Source organism: Salarias fasciatus, chromosome 6 (assembly GCF_902148845.1).
Source record: "Salarias fasciatus chromosome 6, fSalaFa1.1, whole genome shotgun sequence".
Classification (NCBI taxonomy): Eukaryota; Metazoa; Chordata; class Actinopteri; order Blenniiformes; family Blenniidae; genus Salarias; species Salarias fasciatus.
The window spans coordinates 16,111,594-16,132,246 of record NC_043750.1 but is presented as its reverse complement, the minus strand read 5'-3'; the positions used below and the strand labels follow the sequence as shown (position 1 = coordinate 16,132,246).

The 20,653-nt window shown below is 45.0% G+C and overlaps 2 protein-coding genes across 6 annotated transcripts in view; both read right to left on the bottom strand.

Moving 5' to 3' along the window:
• LOC115389477 (amyloid-beta A4 precursor protein-binding family B member 2) overlaps positions 1-20,653 on the bottom strand; it is a 45,022-nt gene that overhangs the window by 15,583 nt on the left and 8,786 nt on the right. For 4 of the 5 annotated variants that reach the window (XM_030092868.1, XM_030092870.1, XM_030092869.1 and 1 more), the window contains exons 2-8: positions 14,019-14,124; positions 13,083-13,149; positions 11,591-12,680; positions 4,291-4,535; positions 2,203-2,334; positions 1,669-1,734; positions 826-876 (exon numbers count right to left, since the gene is read on the bottom strand). In XM_030092868.1, the coding sequence (XP_029948728.1) occupies positions 826-876; positions 1,669-1,734; positions 2,203-2,334; positions 4,291-4,535; positions 11,591-12,662 (1,566 nt within the window). In that variant the 5' untranslated portion in view covers positions 12,663-12,680; positions 13,083-13,149; positions 14,019-14,124. The remainder of the gene's footprint in view (positions 1-825; positions 877-1,668; positions 1,735-2,202; positions 2,335-4,290; positions 4,536-11,590; positions 12,681-13,082; positions 13,150-14,018; positions 14,125-20,653) is intronic. The other variant, XM_030092872.1, reaches the window with a different exon arrangement.
• fam184b (family with sequence similarity 184 member B) overlaps positions 18,554-20,653 on the bottom strand; it is a 45,514-nt gene continuing 43,414 nt past the window's right edge. The window contains exon 19 of the mRNA XM_030092866.1: positions 18,554-18,610. The gene's annotated coding sequence lies outside the window, so the exon portion shown is untranslated. The remainder of the gene's footprint in view (positions 18,611-20,653) is intronic.

Sequence of the window (20,653 nt, the reverse complement as noted above, 5' to 3'; positions counted from 1 at the left end):
TCAACTCAGATAAAACGTGTTACTGGTGATGAAGTGTATCAAAAGTAACTCCATACTTATTATTGGTGAATTAAGTAGATATTATTTCTTCATATTAACACGTTCATTTAAATTTCCAAATTCTACAGATGTTTTACTACAATCAAATTAAACCTAATCTCATTTCTTATGGTTGACTTCTTCATAATCATACGGTTCATATCTTTCACTCCTCGTGTTTGTTCCTGTAATATTGATGTGCTGCTGCAGCAGAGTTGTGGCAACAACAACAACACTGAAGTGATACAAACAGAGAACTGACAGCTTCCAGACCATGTGGGAGAAGGGCTGAACGACACAAACCTGGCAGATGAACGCAACGTGAATATGGAGACCCTGAACTGGGTCCACCCGCATGCATCCAAGTGTGGGCGAGAAGCCCGTGCTGGATGAAGGAATGGCGCTGGTGTGTTATGTGTCATGGGGCATGCCGGCTTTAGGGAAAGGAAGTGACCATGTAGTATGTCCACACACGCGCGCACACACACACACACACACGCGCGCACACACACACGTTCAGACCGATGCCACTTGAACGGAGGGATGACGACATTTTTTACCCACGTTAGATAAAGAAAGAAAGGACCTGTTAAATCTGCAGCCAACATGTTGGGACACATTAGGCAGGATGAAAGGCCGTGGTTGGTGCAGTTACAAGCATCAGCCACACATGCTTGTGCCCAGGCAGTCCATTTTTAGCACATAATGCATCAATGCACACATTCAAATAGTGGATGAGGTTAGACCGAGATCGCGACTCGCTGACACCGAGTGCATCATACTTGCCTTCCACACTTCACTATCAATTTTTCCGCCAAATTCACTCCACACCTGTTTCTATGTACGGCGATTAAAACACAAACACACACACACAGTGGTGGGTCAAGGGTCGGGAGTCAACAGTGGGAGGGGGGGCAAGGAGGAGAGACAGGACAAGGCTGTTAGCTAACTAGTTTTGCAGCTTGGCGCTGAAACAAGGAGCAAATGAGAAAAACATTTCTCAAAATGAACTAAAAGCTCAAACAGCAAATCAGGGTTTAAAATGTTTTCTCTGGTTCGTTTTGCTCCTGTTGAACTTTGATTCTTTGATTCTTGATTAGTAGAACATGAGCAGTGGAAACATTCGCCGGTTCACATTTAGACAGTGACGATGCTTTAACAGTTAAATAGATTTGAAATAAGTGTTTGCAACACTCGGTTTTTAATTTTGAACTGCGACTGTAGTTGTGTGCGCAAAGACTTCATGAAGGGAAAAAGTAAAGCAGCCATTAAAAAGACAAAAGTCGAAAAGACAAAACAAGTACAAGACAAAATAATTATAACATTATGATATTAAAATTACATAAAGCCATAACACAGGGCAGCTACTGCTTCCTATTGCAGAAACACAAGCTTCATATTCCACCATTCAGTCTTGATTAAAGTATTTTATTGCACTCGTTCACAGTGTGCATAACAACCGCAAAATTAACATCAAATCTAATGATTTAATTTAAACGTGCTGATAAGCACAACCAAATTAACGTCACTGTCCAAATACTGGCTCGCACACACGTAGTTGCAGCAGAAATTAATTTTCCTACATAAAGGAAATAAGGGAACAATTTGTGTGACGTGTGAGATTCTTACCTTGTCCTCATCTTCGAGTTGCTGAGTGTCTTGATCCGGCATCCCCTGCAGAGATGTTGACCGAGGCTAGAAACAGAAATGGAAAGACAGATGACTCTTTCCAGTCTGAATTCAGAGGACACGTTACAGCACCGCATTTATTAGTCGAGTTTGAGCTCCAGCGTCACCGGCTGATCTTCAAGCGGCACGGCGGAGGTCGCAGGCGGACGTGCCAGACTCCTGTTCTGGCACGTCCATCCGTCAACATCAGTCTATTGTCACCGGATCAATAGTTTATCTACAAGGCGCTGCTCTCTATCAGTCTCCTTTCCTCTTTCCATTTCCATCCATCATTCTACATGATTGACTGATTGATCGTCGCCGCGTTCTTGAATTCCCATAATCTGCACACAGGACTCTCCCATTTCACGTGACCGGCAGTGCAGAAATACATCAAACCCGACACGTTCACGGATGAACAAGAAAAGGGGAAAAAAAAACCAAACTTAAAATGTACCCAACTCTACAGATCGTCCCGTTTTGTGGGTTACTTACAAAATAGCAGCTGTTGACAAATCCACATGTGGGCAGGATGGGCTCATGGGTGGAGAGAGGCTCCACGGAGCTGTCAGAGGTGGTGCTGCCCGAACGAGTTGAAGAGCGAAAGAAAAGCTCCGCCTGACAAGACTGCAGAGACAAACAAACACATAAACGCGGCTTTTCACCAACAACAGATTTAACGGCGCTTTTTGAGCTGTGCAGAGCCGTGTGATGGACTGGTGACCGGTTCAGGCCGAACCCTGCGGGGAGACAGGATCCAACCAGGGAAAAATGAATGAGCTAATGTTGTAGTTTCAGAGAAATAAATACAGAAAAATAGATGTAGAAATAATGCAGGTGTCTATTTTAGCAGCATCACATGAAACAAGAGCATTGATTGCCTGGATTTACATCTTGTGTTTGGTTTTATACTGTTCATTAAAGCAATGGATAATCAGGCATAAATATTGATTTTTCCATCCATCCATCCATCCATCCATTTTCTACCGCTTATCCGGGGCCGGGTCGCGGGGGCAGCAGTCTCAGCAGGGATGCCCAGACTTCCCTGTCCCCAGACACTTCCTCCAGCTCCTCTGGGAGGATCCCAAGGCGTTCCCAGGCCAGCCGAGAGACATAGTCTCTCCAGCGTGTCCTGGGTCTTCCCCGGGGTCTCCTCCCAGTGGGACATGCCCGGAACACCTCCCTAGGGAGGCGTCCAGGAGGCATCCTGAACAGATGTCCGAGCCACCTCAGCTGGTTCCTCTCGATGTGGAGGAGTAGCGGCTCTACTCCGAGCTCCTCCCTGGTGACTGAGCTCCTCACCCTATCTCTAAGGGAGCGCCCAGCCACCCTACGGAGGAAGCTCATTTCGGCCGCTTGTATCCGGGATCTTGTCCTTTCGGTCATGACCCAAAGCTCATGACCATAGGTGAGGGTGGGAACGTAGATTGACCGGTAAATCGAGAGCTTCGCCTTTCGGCTCAGCTCCTTCTTCACCACGACGGACCGATACAACGACCGCATCACTGCAGCCGCTGCACCGATCCGCCTGTCAATCTCACGCTCCATCCGTCCCCCACTCGTGAACAAGACCCCAAGATACTTGAACTCCTCCACTTGGGCTAGGGTCTCTCCACCAACCTGGAGGGGCCAAGCCACCTTCCTCCGGTCGAGGACCATGGCCTCGGATTTGGAGGTGCTAATCCTCATCCCTGCCGCTTCACACTCGGCTGCGAACCGCCCCAGTGCATGCTGTAGGTCCGGGTTCGATGAAGCCAACAGGACAACATCATCTGCAAAAAGCAGAGATGAAATCCTGTGGTTCCCAAACCGGACCCCCTCCGGCCCCTGGCTGCACCTAGAAATTCTGTCCATGAAGATTATGAACAGAACCGGTGACAAAGGGCAGCCCTGCCGGAGTCCAACATGCACCGGGAACAGGTCCGACTTACTGCCGGCAATGCGGACCAGACTCCTACTCCGGAGTTTATTGATTTTTCATTAATAATAAAAATCACATTCTGAAAAACAATGACATCAAACCCTTAAAAAGAAACAATACACACTAAAGTAGTAATTTTAACATGAATTGTACTAAAGTTCTTGTTCTGTTACTTTTAATGCATTTCATTCAAGCTTTACTTGTTTTCGTTCCGTTGAAATGACTTCTCTAATTTTTCCATACCGTCCTTTGTCACGCCTTCACACTGAGTGCAATCTTTTCAACGCACACTCAAACAATTATTTGACCTGACAGAATGATAAAACAAAGTGTTTTTCTGAGTAAAAACACATGACGTCGGGATGATTTGAGTAATTTTTTTCCTCCACTTAATCCTTTCCCTCATTTGTCAGCCTCCTTTTAGAGGCCGTGATTTGAGCATTAAGCCATAATTAGGCTGTTTAAGCATTTCACAGCAAACAACAAAGCATTCGCCAAAAACAATCTAAGAAAAATGATTTTACATATAATCATCAGACAAAAACTGGAGTTTAAAATTGGGAAAGAATGGCTGAATGGAGCCACATTCGAATGACGTACTCAAAATGAACTGAAACAAAAAACAACATTTGCACGAGCGCGACACTGATGCTGTGTCTCACCTCGAGGTCCGGAGTGGGCGAGGGGCTGAGAGAGCTCAGGGAGTGTTTACGCGGCGTGGAGGCTGAGTGGCTGCCGAGGGCCGAAGACTCCGTCTGTCCAGCGGGGGCCGGACGGGCGGCGGGCCTCTCCCACTGAGTGGTGCCTGTAGGAATGTGCCAGTAGTAGATACCGGCCATATCTGTGATTTTCTTCCATCCCGGAGGCAGGTCGGGGTCCGTCTGGAACGACTGCTCACTCCAGATATCTGGCGGGAAATAAAAACCAAAAGATACACAAATCAATGGAAAAAGATGTCGTAGGTTAATTTCCCAGCTTTCCGAGCCCTCACTTTCTTTCTGTCCTTACATTCCATGTCTATTTCCATTGCGTCTGTTCAGCCAAGGAAAAAAAACTGCGCATTTCAAAGAAACATACATTTCACTGCTACATCATGAAATCATCTGTTAAAACAAAGTTGACCTTCAATGAGTCACATCGACAGCTGAGTGGGATTATCGGTTTGCACTGCAGCAGGACATTTCTCCACTACTGACTCCCACTGAAAACATGTACAGTTGCTGGAAAATCTGTCAAATATAAATGAAAGACACCCAACTGGCTTAAAAAAATAAAATAAATCAGAATATTGCACACATTTGTAACCCTGAGGTAATTATAACCTGCAACATCACCTTCAACTCTAAAACCATTGTTGTCCAGTATTTTGGTCTCCACCGGGTACAGAAGGTTCGATAAGTCTTGGACGTCACAGGCTGATGCACAAAAACACACACAGACTGGTTTGTGAGGCTTTGCCATCATTCCCGTCTTACCCCAACGTAAGTGCAAAACCCTGACCTTAATCACAGCCTCCTGATTATAACAGCACTTAACCATACCTTAACCTTTGGCCCATAAGAAAGACACAGACACACACAAGCGGAAATGTGCATTTGTGGCACATTTAGCACAGTTAGCGTGTGTACTCTCTCTGAACAAGCTTCAGCAAAATCTAAACATAACCAGATCCACTGAACATGACACAAATGAAGACGTAACGTCGTACTCTGGCTACAGTAATTGAATTAGCTTCTCCGTAGAACCTTGTTTCAGACAAATCCACGGTTTCATTTTTTGGACAGTACAATCCATCATGGAATATTTGCTACTGTTTCATCATCCTGTATGTCAAAAGTTAGGTATTAAATACACATATTACCATCTGGGAATGAAGTCACAGAGCAGAGGGCTGAATATTCACAGTATGGTTGAAATGACAAGATGAGTGAAAAACTGCCCCTGATAAAAACATAACAAGCATGTTGAATATGGAGTGAATGAATCACATGCAGTCAATAAAAGAGTTGGAGACACTGTCTCTGGTTTGGTCTGGGAGCAGCTGTGGGTCCCCCCAATATGGATGGGTGGATGGATGGATGGGATGGGTGGATGGGTGGATGGATGGGGCTCAGTCTTTTCCTGAGCTAAAACTAGCTTGGTGTCAGCTTCATAAACGTGAGTATTTTCTGGTTCCAGCAATCTTTCACAACAACATCCTGAATTTGAATTAGCTGAAAATTAATTTTAGGGTAACCTATGGTAAGTCATTTAAAAATCTTTTTTCAATAAGATTTGGCTTTTTAAAGACCACAGAGTAAAAAAACATAATCATTTTGATCATAATCGGCACATTAATAACAGTAACAATCGGTTGCAGTCGGCACCGCCTCTTTTGACACTCAGTCTGAATACAGTCTGCAGCAACGCACCGTGTTATCCATCGATCAGCCCGTCTTATTGGCAACCTTCAATTTCCTCCATGTACAGTGTCACTGACAGTGATGCTGATGCGTCAGTTTTAAACAAACTATATATTCAAGATGCTAAATGCTTGTTTCGCTGTGCAGCAGAGGACACGTGCACTCGTGGTAAAGTTCTAAGGGAAACACAGAGATGTGTCACAAATCCAAAATGTTTAAATACAGACTGCAAACACATCAAACACAACCACCAAAAAAAATAATCATTAACATAAATTAATAAATACCGTCACTGTGCAGTGGCCCGAAAACCTCAAGGCACTTAGTGTAATTTGAAAATCAGGAACCTCTAATGCCTGATTAGTTCAGATCTACTGGCTCAGCGTGCATAGATTTATGCGGATTTGAAACTTCCCTCCTAAAACAGGGCACAACATCAGCATACAGAGCAGATGGCCCTTAACGTAATTTATCTGACAGTGATACATCGACAGGAGCTACAGCTGCTACCTTGAAAACACAGGTACACACACACACACACACACACACACACACAAACACACTGAGCTATTGATGGCATCTTTGTGTGCATGAGCCTGATGTGGCGGCAGAGGTAGTAAAGATCCTCCAAAACTGCATCACGGTTTGCAGTAATTCACAGGGCTGGAATAAGCTCTAAGGGACCGGTGTCGACTGGAGCTTGTGCGTGCATTCATTTGTTCGCGTGTGCGTACGTAGCATGCGTGCGTGCATGTGTGTGTGCATGATTGGAAAGAGTTCTTGAGCTGCTGACCAGGCTGATGAAACACAGCCTGTGAGCCTGTGGCCACGACAGCAGGCTGTATGTCATCGTGACGACTCGGTCGGGCGAGACTGAGATGGAATTTGCAGGCACACGTAGATGCAGACACACACACACACACACACACACACACACACACACACACACACACACACACACACACACACACACACACACACACACACACACACACACACACACACACACACACACACACACACACACACACACACACACACACACACACACACGTGTGCAAGTGCAAACACACACAAAATCAGCTGTGTCCTGAATCAGAGGAAATAGTTCAATCTTTGCTTAAAGTCTCCTCGACACATGTGAGCTTGTGGGAGGCAGTGCTTTGTGGGAGTTTGAGTCTCTTATCAGAAATAGGTCAGAGCAAACAGAACTACAGCAGAGAGAGGCTGAGTCCATGTCTGCTGCGAGCAGAGGGGAAGATGGTGAATCAGACCGGGAGCCAGCAGGAGACGACTGCTGGACATGGATCAGAGCGTGTGCGTGCGCTCGACGAGACGAGAACTCTCGGTGTAGCTGTGAACTGGCAAGTAAGAGAAAAAGCCCATCAGGGGTTGGCGAGACCCGAGAGCCCCGTCGTAAGTCAAAACTTAACGGCGTCACTCCTCTGCAGGCACTGTGGCGAGCGACAGCGGAAAACTAGAGATGACAGCAGCGTGCCAGCAATGATGCTGACAGCTGAGATGCGTTGATGTGCCACGCTGAAGCTGCGTTGCGGTTAGCCTCGGTTAGCATGCAGCTCCACGCCAGAGTACAGTTGAGCGGAGGGGGAGGGTGGGGGGGGGGGGGGGAGGGGAGAGCAGGGAGCTGCTGAAGCAAAACACACACACACACGCCGTCTTCAGCGAATGACATCAGTTAAGCACACTAACATGGCGAGACCGATGCACATGTTCACTCAGAGCTGACACACACACACACAGACCACAGTTTCAGTCAAACTTCATCATCATGTTGCAAGAGGCATGCAGACCTGCCTGTGCAAACACACACACACACACACACGCACGCATGCACCTACCCTCATAATTGACAATCACAATGGCCAGCATGTAGTCTTTCCCCAGCATCATAGTTAGCTAGCTGCCTGTCATACAGCAAAACCAGGTGCTGTAGCCACAGAGAGAGAACCCCACATAGCGATAAAAAGAGAGGAGCGAGGGGGGACACTGCAAGAGAGAGAGGGTGAGGAGAGGAGAGAGAGGAAGAAGGAGAGAGCGCGGGAGAGAGAGAGAGAGAGAGGACATGGACAAACACTGAAGCAGGAAAGGCATGACGTGGAGAGAGAGGCAGGCAAGACGGGGGTAAAGAGTTCAGCCAGAGTGTGGGTGTAAGCATGTAACGGGGGCGAGAATGAAATTAATAAAAGCAGAGATAAACGGAGGAGAAACTTGGAGACGGGGGAACGGAGTGGGGCTCTGTGTCCCCTGCAGCCGAGCTGTTTACTTTTCTTCTTTCCTTGTCTGTCTGGACCATCAACAACATAACATCTTGATTAAGCCTGCCCTCCCTTTCCTGCACTAAAACAAACACAAACCCAGGAACCCAAACTCAAAATATGGCACCGTCATCCCTATCAAATATGTGCTTATCATTTCTCCCTCTTTTTCACCTTCCCTCTGGTTGTCCTGGCAACCCCCAGATTATCTCCCATTGACTACAATATCCAGTGGAGAAGCACGGAGGAGGGAGACGAACAGTCGGGCTGACAGAGGGAGGAAAAATGGCAAATAGGTTGACGGGGCGTACTGGGGGTGGATGACGGAGGAAGAGAAATACCTTCGATGTCTCGTTAACATTCAACAAATGTTCTGCAAGTATTTCGATGCATGTTGTGTGTGGATACTGGAACCTTCCAGAAAACGAGCCTGCAACCAATTCCTTCCACTCTGCACGTCTGCCAGTCACTGTGTTTTGACTCCTCGGTGTGAAAGCAGTGTCGTACCTGCCCTTTAACCCGCAACATCCACAGAGGAATCCAACAAGCACTCGGGAAAACAACACGCACTCGTCAGTGTGAGAGAGACAGCCAGACGAGGGGGGGCTCAACAATTTGGACAACTGTGCGCTGGACATCCATAAATACAGCATGAATGATGGCTGCTTCATGATTATCGACTCGCCAGCAAACCCTCAGAGGACAATATGTCTTCGCTGGAGTCTATTTTTTTTTCCGTCCCCTTCCTCAGCTCATCAGTAAACACAGATTGATTTGCAGAGAAACAACAAAGCCACGAGATGAGAGAGAAATGTGTCACTTTGAAATGGACGAGTCAAACAGAGCTTCAAAGATAAATGAAGAACCCATGAACAAAGCGACATATGGGAGCAATAATCCTGGAATTCAAACACAAGCTGCTAATGATCATACTTGTCGAGATATTACAAACACAGAGGCTGAGAGATCTCAACTTCGGAGGGACAGTGAGTTAACTGAGGAAGTATTTCGGAGAGAAAAACTGCACTGTCGGGGATTAACAGCGCAGAGCAGGACAACTCTCACGGACTGCGAGAGACAGGGTGGTTTACAGTGGAGCTCGGGTCAGAGGTCACGGCTGCTGCTCCACTGGAGACGGATGCATTTCATGTTTTACACTGAAGTGCAAAGCAGGGACTTTCAGTGGCCCAATTAAACGCCACAGCCAGGTTTTTACATAACGCTGACAAAGAGCTACAATGACTTGAACAGACCTTCTGCAGAGGCAGGCAGCGTGCAAATGAAAGCAAGAAGAGTCGCACAAAGGAGAGGATTCACGGGATTTTAGCTTTTAAAATTCACGACAAGATTCAGCTTAACAGTAATGACACAACAGTAGAAAAAAGTTCTATTTATCTACGAAAACAACTTATGAAAAACTACCAGGATGTAATGCTCTCTGCGTCTCATCAACTGATATTTTATTCACATCATCGATTCATAGACGAAACATGAAAATCTCAGAATGGTTCAATATTATAGGGGCTTCAATCTTTTTGCAATTTTACTAAATATATTCAACTTGCTCTTTCTTTAACCTAATTCCTTTCTGCTATCAAATTCAAAATGCCGTCACATTTGAGCGGTGATCCTGTAAGATGTAATTTTATTGAATTCATAAACCATTGCATCCTGTTTGTTATTTGCATTTGCAAATCGTCCCAACATGTCTGAAGAGCCAATTTAATGGTCAAAAAAACCTTACAAAGAGCTTCTTGACTACAAACTTCTTTAGTAAATACATTTAAAAATGATGCTGTTGCTAATGATCACTGTAGCGCTTTGAAAAAAGTTGTGCTATGGAAGCCATGTTTGAAAAGTTCTGTTTGTGGTGACTTGGAGCAAACGGAGTAAAGGAACACCCAAAACACAATTGAAGTTTGCCGTTTTCACTCGAAGATGTCGTGAAAACAAGGCCTTAGTTTCATATTGTAACATGGATAATTATGGGAAATTTCCTACTTTCGTAGCTAGACAGAATGAGCACAATATCCAAATTATTTCAGGCCTTTTCCATATTAATAAACATCATTTTCGAAACACTTCTACCAAGACAGCGTCCACAAATTCACAGGCAAACACCACTTCAACTTATTAAAGTACAGATCTTCAAATATGTGTTTTGCAGTTCAGATTTCCATAAATGTGTGTAAACAACAGAGACTTAGGGGGACCAATGACACACTTCAATTCACTCACGTTCCTATTTCCTTTAATCTGATTATTCCTAAAAAAAAAAACACTACAACGACAGATGCAGGCTTGTTTCTTTACATTTGGCTGGTATTTGCAATTACAACTTAACTTTGCACTGCTGCACCACTTCACCAGCACACAGAGACATCTGCTTCCCATTACTTGCTCTACAGCGTCTGTGGTTTAAGGTCTGGCAGAAACTGCAATTTTCTTTCTAAAAAGTGTAGCAACCAGTTATATATTGAACAATTTAAAAGACTTTATCGCCACCTTTCCACTCAACATAAATGTTTGTGTTTTGTATTCATTCTTGAATTGTTGAATGGTTAAGCTTATTGCACATGATGATGTGAGCTGAAGGTCAGGAGTTTAATTCTAAATAAACTCAGACTCTGTACCAGAAGACGTATGGTGGGAGAAGACTAAAATCGAGGTTTTACAAAAGTGTTGGTCCAAATTTCTCTATTATTCTGCACAGTGTATCAGAATAATAACTGCTTTCCTCACGTATCGTCTCCAGAGCACACACATCCATATTTGCAGAAAGAGATAAAAAACTAATACAGGAGGAAGCAATTCAAAAGATTATATGAGTAACAACAGCTGTTCTCAATTATAAAAACAACATCACACTGGGAGCTCGACTACGTTTTCAAATGGCTGACTAGCAGGACAAATACACAAACACACACACGCATGTGTGCACACACACGATCTGGACAGAGCTCGCAACAGGACACAGCTGATCAGGCTTTCTAACCACCCATGAGGTTAGAGGGGCACTTCCTGTCTCGGAGGGATTGTGGGAAATATACTGCAAACTCAAGAGCTTGTTATTCTGTTCCAGCGATGTCTTAGCTCCCTATATGCACGTACGTACACACACACTGAACCACCGCGAATGGAAACATGTCATCAGCAGAGACAGTGAAGCCGTTGCATAAGACAGAGCAGAAAAACATGCCAGAGCAGCAAACTCTGCCAAACAGCGGTAAACAGCAGGACACATAAAGCTGAATGGAATAAAGTGTCGGGACTGGTGTGTGTACCTGTCTCCTCTGGGGAGTTGCTCTCCTGGGAGAGGGTAGTCCAGCTCAGCTCTTCGTCGCTGGGGTTCAGATTCTGGATACGGTTCAAAGCACAGTCCGTCTTTGCGCCAGTCCTTCTGTCCTTCTTCGTCTCTGGAGAGGACGAGGAAGAGGAGGGGCAGGAGGCCACCGAGAGCAGAGGGGCATCCTCCGGGCTCGCCCGCTTGGGTGGAGAAGGAGGAGGAGGCACCGGGGAGTTCTTGTCTGATTTGAGGATCTTGAGGTTGGAGTGGAGGTCAGAGATGAGTTCCAGGCCCGAAGAAACTTTATGGTTCTTCACAAGAGGCTCGTTTGTGATCATCAGCAAAGGCTTCTTCTCCTCCTCCTCCTCCTCCTCTTCTTCTTCTTCTTCTTCTTCCACGGCTTCATCTTCCTCAATCTTCATCTTGGACATTATTTCCTTCTCAGACAGAATACTGATGTCATCCGTATCCTCTCCATCAACATTCAAGTCAAAGTCCAGTTCTGTTGTGTTGCTCATCAGTTTGAACTCCACAGTTGTGTTAATGTTGCAGTCTATGTCTGAATCCGCTTTCTGCTCAGGCTCTTCAGCACTTCCAGCGTCTGTGTGCAGCTCATCCTCACGCTTAAAAACCTCTTCCTCTCGGTCATTGTTAGTAAGAGTGTGACTGTCTTGTTCCTCTGCGGTGTTCACGTTGAGCTCGTCGGCTACAGACTCTGAATTACACTCCAAGTCCATCGAGTCGGGGTCAGTTGTGTTTTTGTTGTGGTCCTGACCGGCTTTACGCAGCTGGTTCGCCCCATTCTTGGCAAGCTTGGGATTATTTGGGTTTGAGGACTGCGACGGGGACGACGACGATGGCGACGACGAGGAAGGCGGAGCTGCTTCTCCGAGGCCCATGGCCGCCTGGATGCTGGTGAGAGCGTACTTTTTGCGGCATTTCGGCGGCGTGGCGGAGCCCTGTTTGATGACATCGCTGCTCAGGAGCTGGTTGTGGGAGGAGCGGAGGCTGAGGGAGGTGGGAGGTGTGGCTGCCGGCCCGTTGCGGTTGGTCACATCTACTGACATCATGGTGGCACAACAGATCACCTAAAACAGGCAAAGTGAAAAGTCAGTAAAGTTATAACTGTGTGTTTGCACATATCCCATGTAGGAGCCTCTTAGGAGCATACAACAGATGTGTTTTGTAATTCATAATAAAGTGTAAAAAGATCAGCAGAAAGATTGTCAGACTGCTGTAATGAAAGATCAACAATGATGCAAACTGAAATAGGATGTATTGCTGTTGCAAAAAGTACTTCTCAGACTGTATAGTTCATAACACGAAGACATACTGCTGGGGTGGGCACAAAGAACTGCCCAGCATGTGAAAGTGTGGGCATCAAGGTTTCAGACAAGCACAACATGTGTAAAAACGTCTGCATGCCTGAGTACATTTGTGTGTGTGTGCGTGCGTGTGTGTGTGGATGCCTGCGATGTGTATTTTTGTACCTGGCAGGAGGTCAGTCACAGGCTCAGGCTGGTCACGGTTCAGAGTTCAGTGGACTCAGCTGCAGATCTGAGCGCCACAGAGAGCAAAAAAAAAAAAAAAAAAGAGAGGGCAAAATAACGATCAGGAGAAGTATGAGAAGAATCCTGAGGAGTTCTTGGATTGCTATCAGAAACCACGTTCATCCATGTGGAACACAGTTACAGCTGGTTTCTATGGGGACGGCATAACACTGAGAGGCAGCGAGAGCATCTGAAACCCCACTGAAATCAAAATCATAGAACAGAGACTGAATAAAAGAGCCATCAGTCAATGGGACCTCTGTTTTATAGTGTAATGAGCCAATCACAGACACTAACATAGCCAATTACTAACTGTTGTGACTGATGAGATTGATTTTTTTTTAAACGATTCAATAACCAGTTACTTTAATTTAATTTTATCGATCCATCATCCATAAGCCAATCATTACCTCAAAATAGTATGAAATATATCAAAAACAAATGCACAGACTAAGTACTATATCATTTTCTACAGTATTTAATGAAGCTAAAACACTATTTAATCATTAGACAGACTGCAGAAAATAGAAAGGTGAATTTTCTAATTGGAAATTATAGTTCTGAGTCAAGAAAAAAACTCCACATTTGATCTATAAACCAAAAAAAATCTACCATAGTGTGATTTTATATAATTATCTAGGTGAAAAAAAATAAATCCAATCTGCAACAAAATAAAAAGATGCTCTGAATGTACCCAGCTTCAGTCCTTTTCCCATGTCTCCTCTATTCATGCACACAAACAGTCAAGACGGAAAACACTAAAGCAGAACCGAGCTTATCTTTTGTGCCATGAAGATAATTTCAAACGGTTAGAGAGTCTATTTTTTTATGCGAAAGCGCAGTCAGGACAGGAGCTATTTTACAGTCGCTACTCACCAGAGAACTAAGGATTATGGGAAACTCTAGGATGAAGCGGGTCCATACTGGTACCCAGTGGTTCTTCCTCATCCAATTACACAGGCTTCAGTGAAACTGCAGCGTCCTGAGGGGGAGACACACACACACACACACACAACATGGGATTAATGAGAGAACGAGGGAGGGGTGAGCAGAGAGAGAGAGAGAGAAAAGGGGGTCGGCAGGACACCGGCGGGACAAATAATAAAGACATCAATTATTCAAAACTTCAATCAAACATTAATACTTGAGAGGTGTGTGTGTGTGTGTGTGTGTGTGTGTGTGTGTGTGTGTGTGTGTGTGTGTGTGTGCTGTTGGAAAGCAGAGTAGTGGCAGTTTACAAGTCTCCTGTGGCATTAAGTTTATGATGGTTCCAGTCAGCAAAGGGTTTCAATACTGCAATGAAGAAAGAAATATGAGCTCTATACAAAATGAGCCTTGTGCAACACAGACACAGACACAGACACACACACACACAGACACAGACACACACAGACACAGACACACACACACACACACAGACACACACACACACACACACACACACACACACACACACACACACACACACACTGCATAATGCAGTCAAAGCTCATGTGGACAGTTCTCACTTATACCTGACCTCTATATGGAGTGGAGAGAAAGATAACGAGCGGAGTTACATTGGATCATAAAATCTACTAATACCAGGCTGGAGGGCTAGAAAAAAAAATCCTGCAGAGATAAATGAGTAAAAATGAAAAGAACCTTGTGATTTTAAATCCTTTAAAATGTATGTTTTTTTAACAGCTGAACGTCTCCTTGTCCTTTGAGAAACTTCCACGCAGAAAATAGTTAATAGATGTAAATACATTTGCAATAATGGCAGTAAATGTTAAAAGAACACATCGCCATTTACGAGGCGTGTGTGGAGCAGTGCGAGAACTTTGTGATACTTTCGGTTGCAGGCAGATATGTGTTAATCTGCTGAACGTTGACCTGACCGCTCAGCTGTCGCTCAGCACACTGCAGTGGGAAACTGCAGTCCGTGCAGAACTTATGTCTGGATTTTGGAAACTCTCTAAACCTGAGAAGTCTGGAGATGAGCACTGCCTGCAATGTAGTTTTTAAGGGTCTGCCATTCCTCTTTTTTTCCCCATTTAATTGCGTCTCATACCCACAATATCCAGTTCTGACTCTGACTTGATTGCATATCCATCTGGCAGATGTTCTCTGTTAAGCCAGTTACGTAAGTTCCACTTTCATTCCAGTCACTCTCTCCAGTTCACATCATTCCTTCCCCAGTTTGGTGGAAACTTCAGCTGTCAATAGTAGATTTTGATAGAAATTACTTCAGGGCTCTTTTTGGTACACAACTACAGCAATGAAAGGACAAAGCGGCACAGCTGCTCGTGCTGCCGCTTCGTGGCAGGATTGAACCTGCTGGCTAAAGGATGCAGGATCAGCATGTTCTTCCCGTGTCTGTGTGGGTTTTTCTTTCAGGTTCTCATGCTACGTTATGTTATAACAATTCAGGCCTCTCCTACATGGATCGTGATGAAATTACATTCATTGTGCTCCATGAAGGCGTCTCCTATAAACACACCGGTCCAATGGGATTCTGTCTGTTTCATCAACAGCATATTTTACCACCAACTTAATCAATCGGTACCATCTTATGAAATTAAATCCATCCAGATCCATCCATCCATAGTGCTAATTATGGAAGGTAGTTTAAATGGCAATACAGATAAGAGATAAAAAGAAAAAGCATGTTCCAGGGCCTGGCGGCAGTCTTAGCATGCTTTACTTTTTACACTGCCTTATGTAATGATGGATCTGTTTGTGAATGGTGGAGTGCTTGTTGTGGATAGTTCTATACAAACATGCTCCTGACCAGACGACACCACCATATTATACTGATCCACTGTTTTTACTGACTAGAACAGACAAACATCTGGTTTGTTTGGTGTTACACTGACTGTGCTGAAACATCTGAGGAGCAGCTGTGTATTTATGACCTGCAGAACATCCTCCAAAGTTTTCTCTCTAATTGGGACAAGTAAGATTAAATAAAAATAAAAAAAAAGGCATATATAAGGGGAAATTACTATGCATTCACCGGCATGATAAAATAGTTGTAATTCTGGGATTAAACTTTCAAGGCATGCTGCAATCCTGCTGCAACAAGTCTGCATTCCAGAGAATATGTATGAGAGAAAACATTTGAGGAAGGATGTCCGCATAGGAGTTGTTCACTGTTCCATGTTTCAGCTGAATTCACAAGTGAGGCGTGGCGTTTATAATACACATTCTACAGACTTCAAAACGTCTCAAGCTTAACCAGACAGAACACAAGTCGCAGCGGTGTTTTCCCACTGTTCGTAATAGAAAGCAGTAAAGTGTGAGGGGTTACGGGGAGATGAGAAGCAGGCGACACAGATCCGATAAGATCAACTCTTTCACACTAAACGCTCCCAGACTGCTTTCATTGTAAAACGGAGGTCTACAGATCTGACCACTGGATCGCTTGATGTTATATCAGTGATTATATCACATTTCACATGGGTCCCACTACAGTCACAAAAAGCTTTGCAAGACTTTGCTACGTATGCATTAATCCTTCCTGCACCTTTGATGTGTAGAACTCGGTGCCGGTCCCCTTTAAAGTTGCTACTTTAGATCCAAAGTGATGTTTTTTTTTTTCACAGCGGACTCAGCTGAAGAGTCCCACACAGACAAAAAAGTGTCACTGTCCAAACGCTAACTACAGACTGCAGTGAAGATGCCATGTCATTATCTGACCTACAGACGTGTGTAAAACTAAGAAATGCAAAAGTTCCCCAACACGGGTGGAGCTAGAGTTCAGCAGCAGTGTAGGGAAGTATAGGCTCTAAAACTATAGCGTTTAATCTCAGCGACATCTGGATATGACTCCGAACGGGCCGGGTTGAGAAGGACTGCAGAGCCTCTTGTGGGCCTCGGTACCCTGGAAGGCTCGCTGCAATCCTCTGCTGTGGATGAGGGGGTCCACGCATAATTACAGGGCCCCTCTGTGGGCAGGCAGCACAGACGCACACACAGACACTCATTGACACACACAAGTATACACACACACACACACACACACACACACACACACACACACACACACACACACACACATATAAAATAAAATATGAGCAAGTACATGAGTTTATCTGTAAATAGTCAAATGTAAAAGAAAATAAAATAAAGCACAGAGAGGAAGGCAGCATGATGAAAACACACACAAAACACACACACGGGGGGAGGTTGGGTAATAAGATCTAAGATGTGTCACAGTATGACAGTGACCTTTGACTCCTGACCTACTGGGCAGCTCACCGAGTGTGTGTGCTATGATGTGTGTGTTAGTATCATAGGTATGTTGGGGGAGGTCCGGGCTGGGCAAGAATGAAGGAAGCAGCTGCACACACTCCAGCTCTGTCCCGACTTCTGTTTCCTTTTCACAGGCGTGCTGAGCGCAACCACCATCATTTGTCCAATCCTGGAAAGAGCCAGGCGAGGACGGACTGCTTTTAAAGTGATTTGCTTGGTGGACGAAAGCTACCCATTTGAAAGGTCTCGGTCTCTCATCCCTCCTCCTTGCTCTCTCGTCTCAAAAGTTTCGCAATTCTCGTCCCTCTGTTAATCCCGCTCGGCTTTTACTTTTCCCCTCTATCCATATTCTCACCCCCTTTCCATTTCTTATCCTCTCCAAGACACCATTAAACTCATCCTCTACCTCTCAACCTCCCTCCCATTCAGTCTCTCTTTGTCTACCGGAGAATTGCTGTCTTTTCTCATTAAAAGTGAAGAAGGTCTGTAAACTCTCATAAAACCACCCGCTTCTCTCCACAATCCTGATTTACAGCCGCTCTGCCCCTCCTCTTTCAGTCTCCCGCTCGGCTCGTGAGAAACCCCATCTGTTACGGAGAAAGACCGACAAGAAAGCAAAACTGTCACAGTCAGAAGCCGGGCCATCAAAAACAAAATGGATGGATTCAAGTGAAAAAGGCGAGTCGTGCAGAACAGGAAAGCAAGAGGAAAGGGGGGGGAAAAAAAAAAAAAACGCAACTGGGTGTTTTTCTTACTTTTGGATGAGGACGTGAAAGCGTGAGGCAGCTGCACAATAGCAGGCAGCCTTCCCAAGATCTTACTTGGCTTTGTTTTCATTGGCTGGGGAGAAGGCCAGGCCCACTACATTTAATTGCAAAACACTTCCAGTACAAGTTAACAACACGACTAACCAGCAGATGTGCCTCTAACCACATGCACCCCCTTCTGCTGTGATGCATACAATTAAATCTATATCAACGCTAAATGCAGACAAGACAAACAAAAACAAGCATTCTGCTCGATTGAGAGAAAATCCAAGAGGCAAATTTTTCAGTTTTACAGTAACATCTACCAAGATTTCAGTCATTCCCAAGTTAGATCACAAGCGATTAATTAATAAGTCTATCTATTACAAATAATAATTGATAAAGAGAATAACAAAGTGTTCTTGATTGTGTGTGTGTGTGTGTGTGTGTGTGTGTGTGTGTGTGTGTGTGTGTGTGTGTGTGTTTTAACAAAAACGAGGAAGAAGTGGGGAAAACAATGGCCATCTACAAGATCTAGATCCAGAATAACAGCGGAAGCAAAGAGCTTGTGTGTGTGTGTGTGTGTGTGTGTGTGTGTGTGTGTCTGTATCCTTGTATTGTGAATAACGGGAAATAAGCGAGACAAAGTAACACATTGACTGCGACTGCACCCTAAACAAACACTGGTTTATACTGACAAACGCGTAAAGTCTCAGGTTGTGCCGGCGAACACAGCCCGATGCTTCCAGCAGGCCCCATGCATCGTCCTTACAGCAACAGTGTGAAGGACAGACACAAATAGCTGCACTATAATTCCACTTGTATAGCCGGGGTTTAAAGCACACGGCAAGGCTCCCCTCGCTGGTGTGTTTGTGGATTTATGAGTGTGTCGATCTACTGTACACACACAGCTAAAGATATCATTTCCCTCCCGGTGTGGTTTTCATGGGCAAGGATGGTGGAAGAAAAGAAAAAAAATGACCGCGAAAGAAAGGAAAGCAGTGAGGAATTTTCAGGGTGTGCCAAAGAATCCAAGGCATGTCTAGGGTGGGTGGGTCAGAGCAACTGGGGGGCAAAAACCACTAATTGATCAACAGAAGAGGCAGACAAAACACACCTCAAGAAACAAGGTGTTAGTGGCTGCGTGTGTGTACATGCTCTATTCACTCACCCTGAGCAAACCCAGATCTGAACAAAGAAAGAGCAAAGAAAGCATAAAGAAGTTGAGAGTGAGGGGCTTATAATGAAATGGAAATGTGTCAGCCGTGGCAGCAAGTAAATATCCCGTATTTATCTGTGATCTCAGTAAATTCTGGCGAACGAGGCTGAAGGTAGTGGAACTGTGCTGCGCTCAGAAAATTCACACCACAGACATCCGCAGACTTCCTGTAACGTGGAGAGAAAAAAAATCGTAAACAATGCCAAGAGACGATTTCCTGGATTTGGGAAAGGGGGGGGGGGTAAGTATGCTGGAACCCCCCCTCCTCCCGCCTCACCCGGGCTCCCCTTCCTGTGCGCGAGGGGAGGTCGAGGGAGGGGAGAAAGAGTACACCACTAACACACTGACACCGAGAGAAAAACACAAGTCCATTTTGGCTCTCAAAAGTTTGATCCTTCTGTGGAACATAAACATTTTTCTGCTCCCGCAGCCAGAACATCTTTTATATAATGAGGCCGCAGATCTTTCCTGAAGCCAGGAGCAGAGTCGGGCTGTGGTTTGTACTTTTTCTGGGCTGTAAATTCTCTCTATAATCATTTTTAAAATGCCTCACATGCTGCTGACGTCTTTGTTCAACACCTGTTCGGTCCCGCCAAGACGCCAGTTCACTTTTAAGTCCGAGAGAGTTAAACGAGAAGAGAACCCACATGGGTCCCACGTTGTTCTTCTGAGACGCGCGCTTTGATGACTTCCATGATCACGTGAAAATATCCACTCTTGCACACAGTGAGCGGTCTGCTGGAAGAGTTTTGAAAAGCTAAAGCACCATAGGTTCTCTTTCCTGCTGCTGACAGCACAGTTACTGGAACACTAAATCACAGCGGAGGGGGCTGCAGGAGAGTTTCATTCAAAAGTTGTCATTGCCAACTTTGCTGACGTTTAATGAGGAGCAGAGAACAAAAATGAGTTTTGCTCCTTTGCTGCATGCTGGAGGGCTGAAAGGCAGCCTGCAGCTGAGATTTCCATCGCATCCTTTTTCCACTCAGGTTAGCTTTGTAGGCTCTGTCACTGCTCCGTATACTGACATCGTTTTCAAAATATCGCCAAATTCTTCCGAAATGAAAATGTAAATGACGCGTTTTCACTTGAAACATTGTGTAAACGTTGTGGGTCTCAGCGGATCTGGAAGCGGTCTGCAGGTTTTATTTAAAACAGTCAGTGGCAGCAATCTTTGAGCTGGTGACGGTGCAATGTTGACGCTGCGAGGCCAAGACGTTTTCACATACCATCTTGGTTGTTGTTTACACTTACCAAAACAAATCTTTCAGTTTGCACAGTTTGCAAAAGCGCTATATAGAACAGAACAGTCG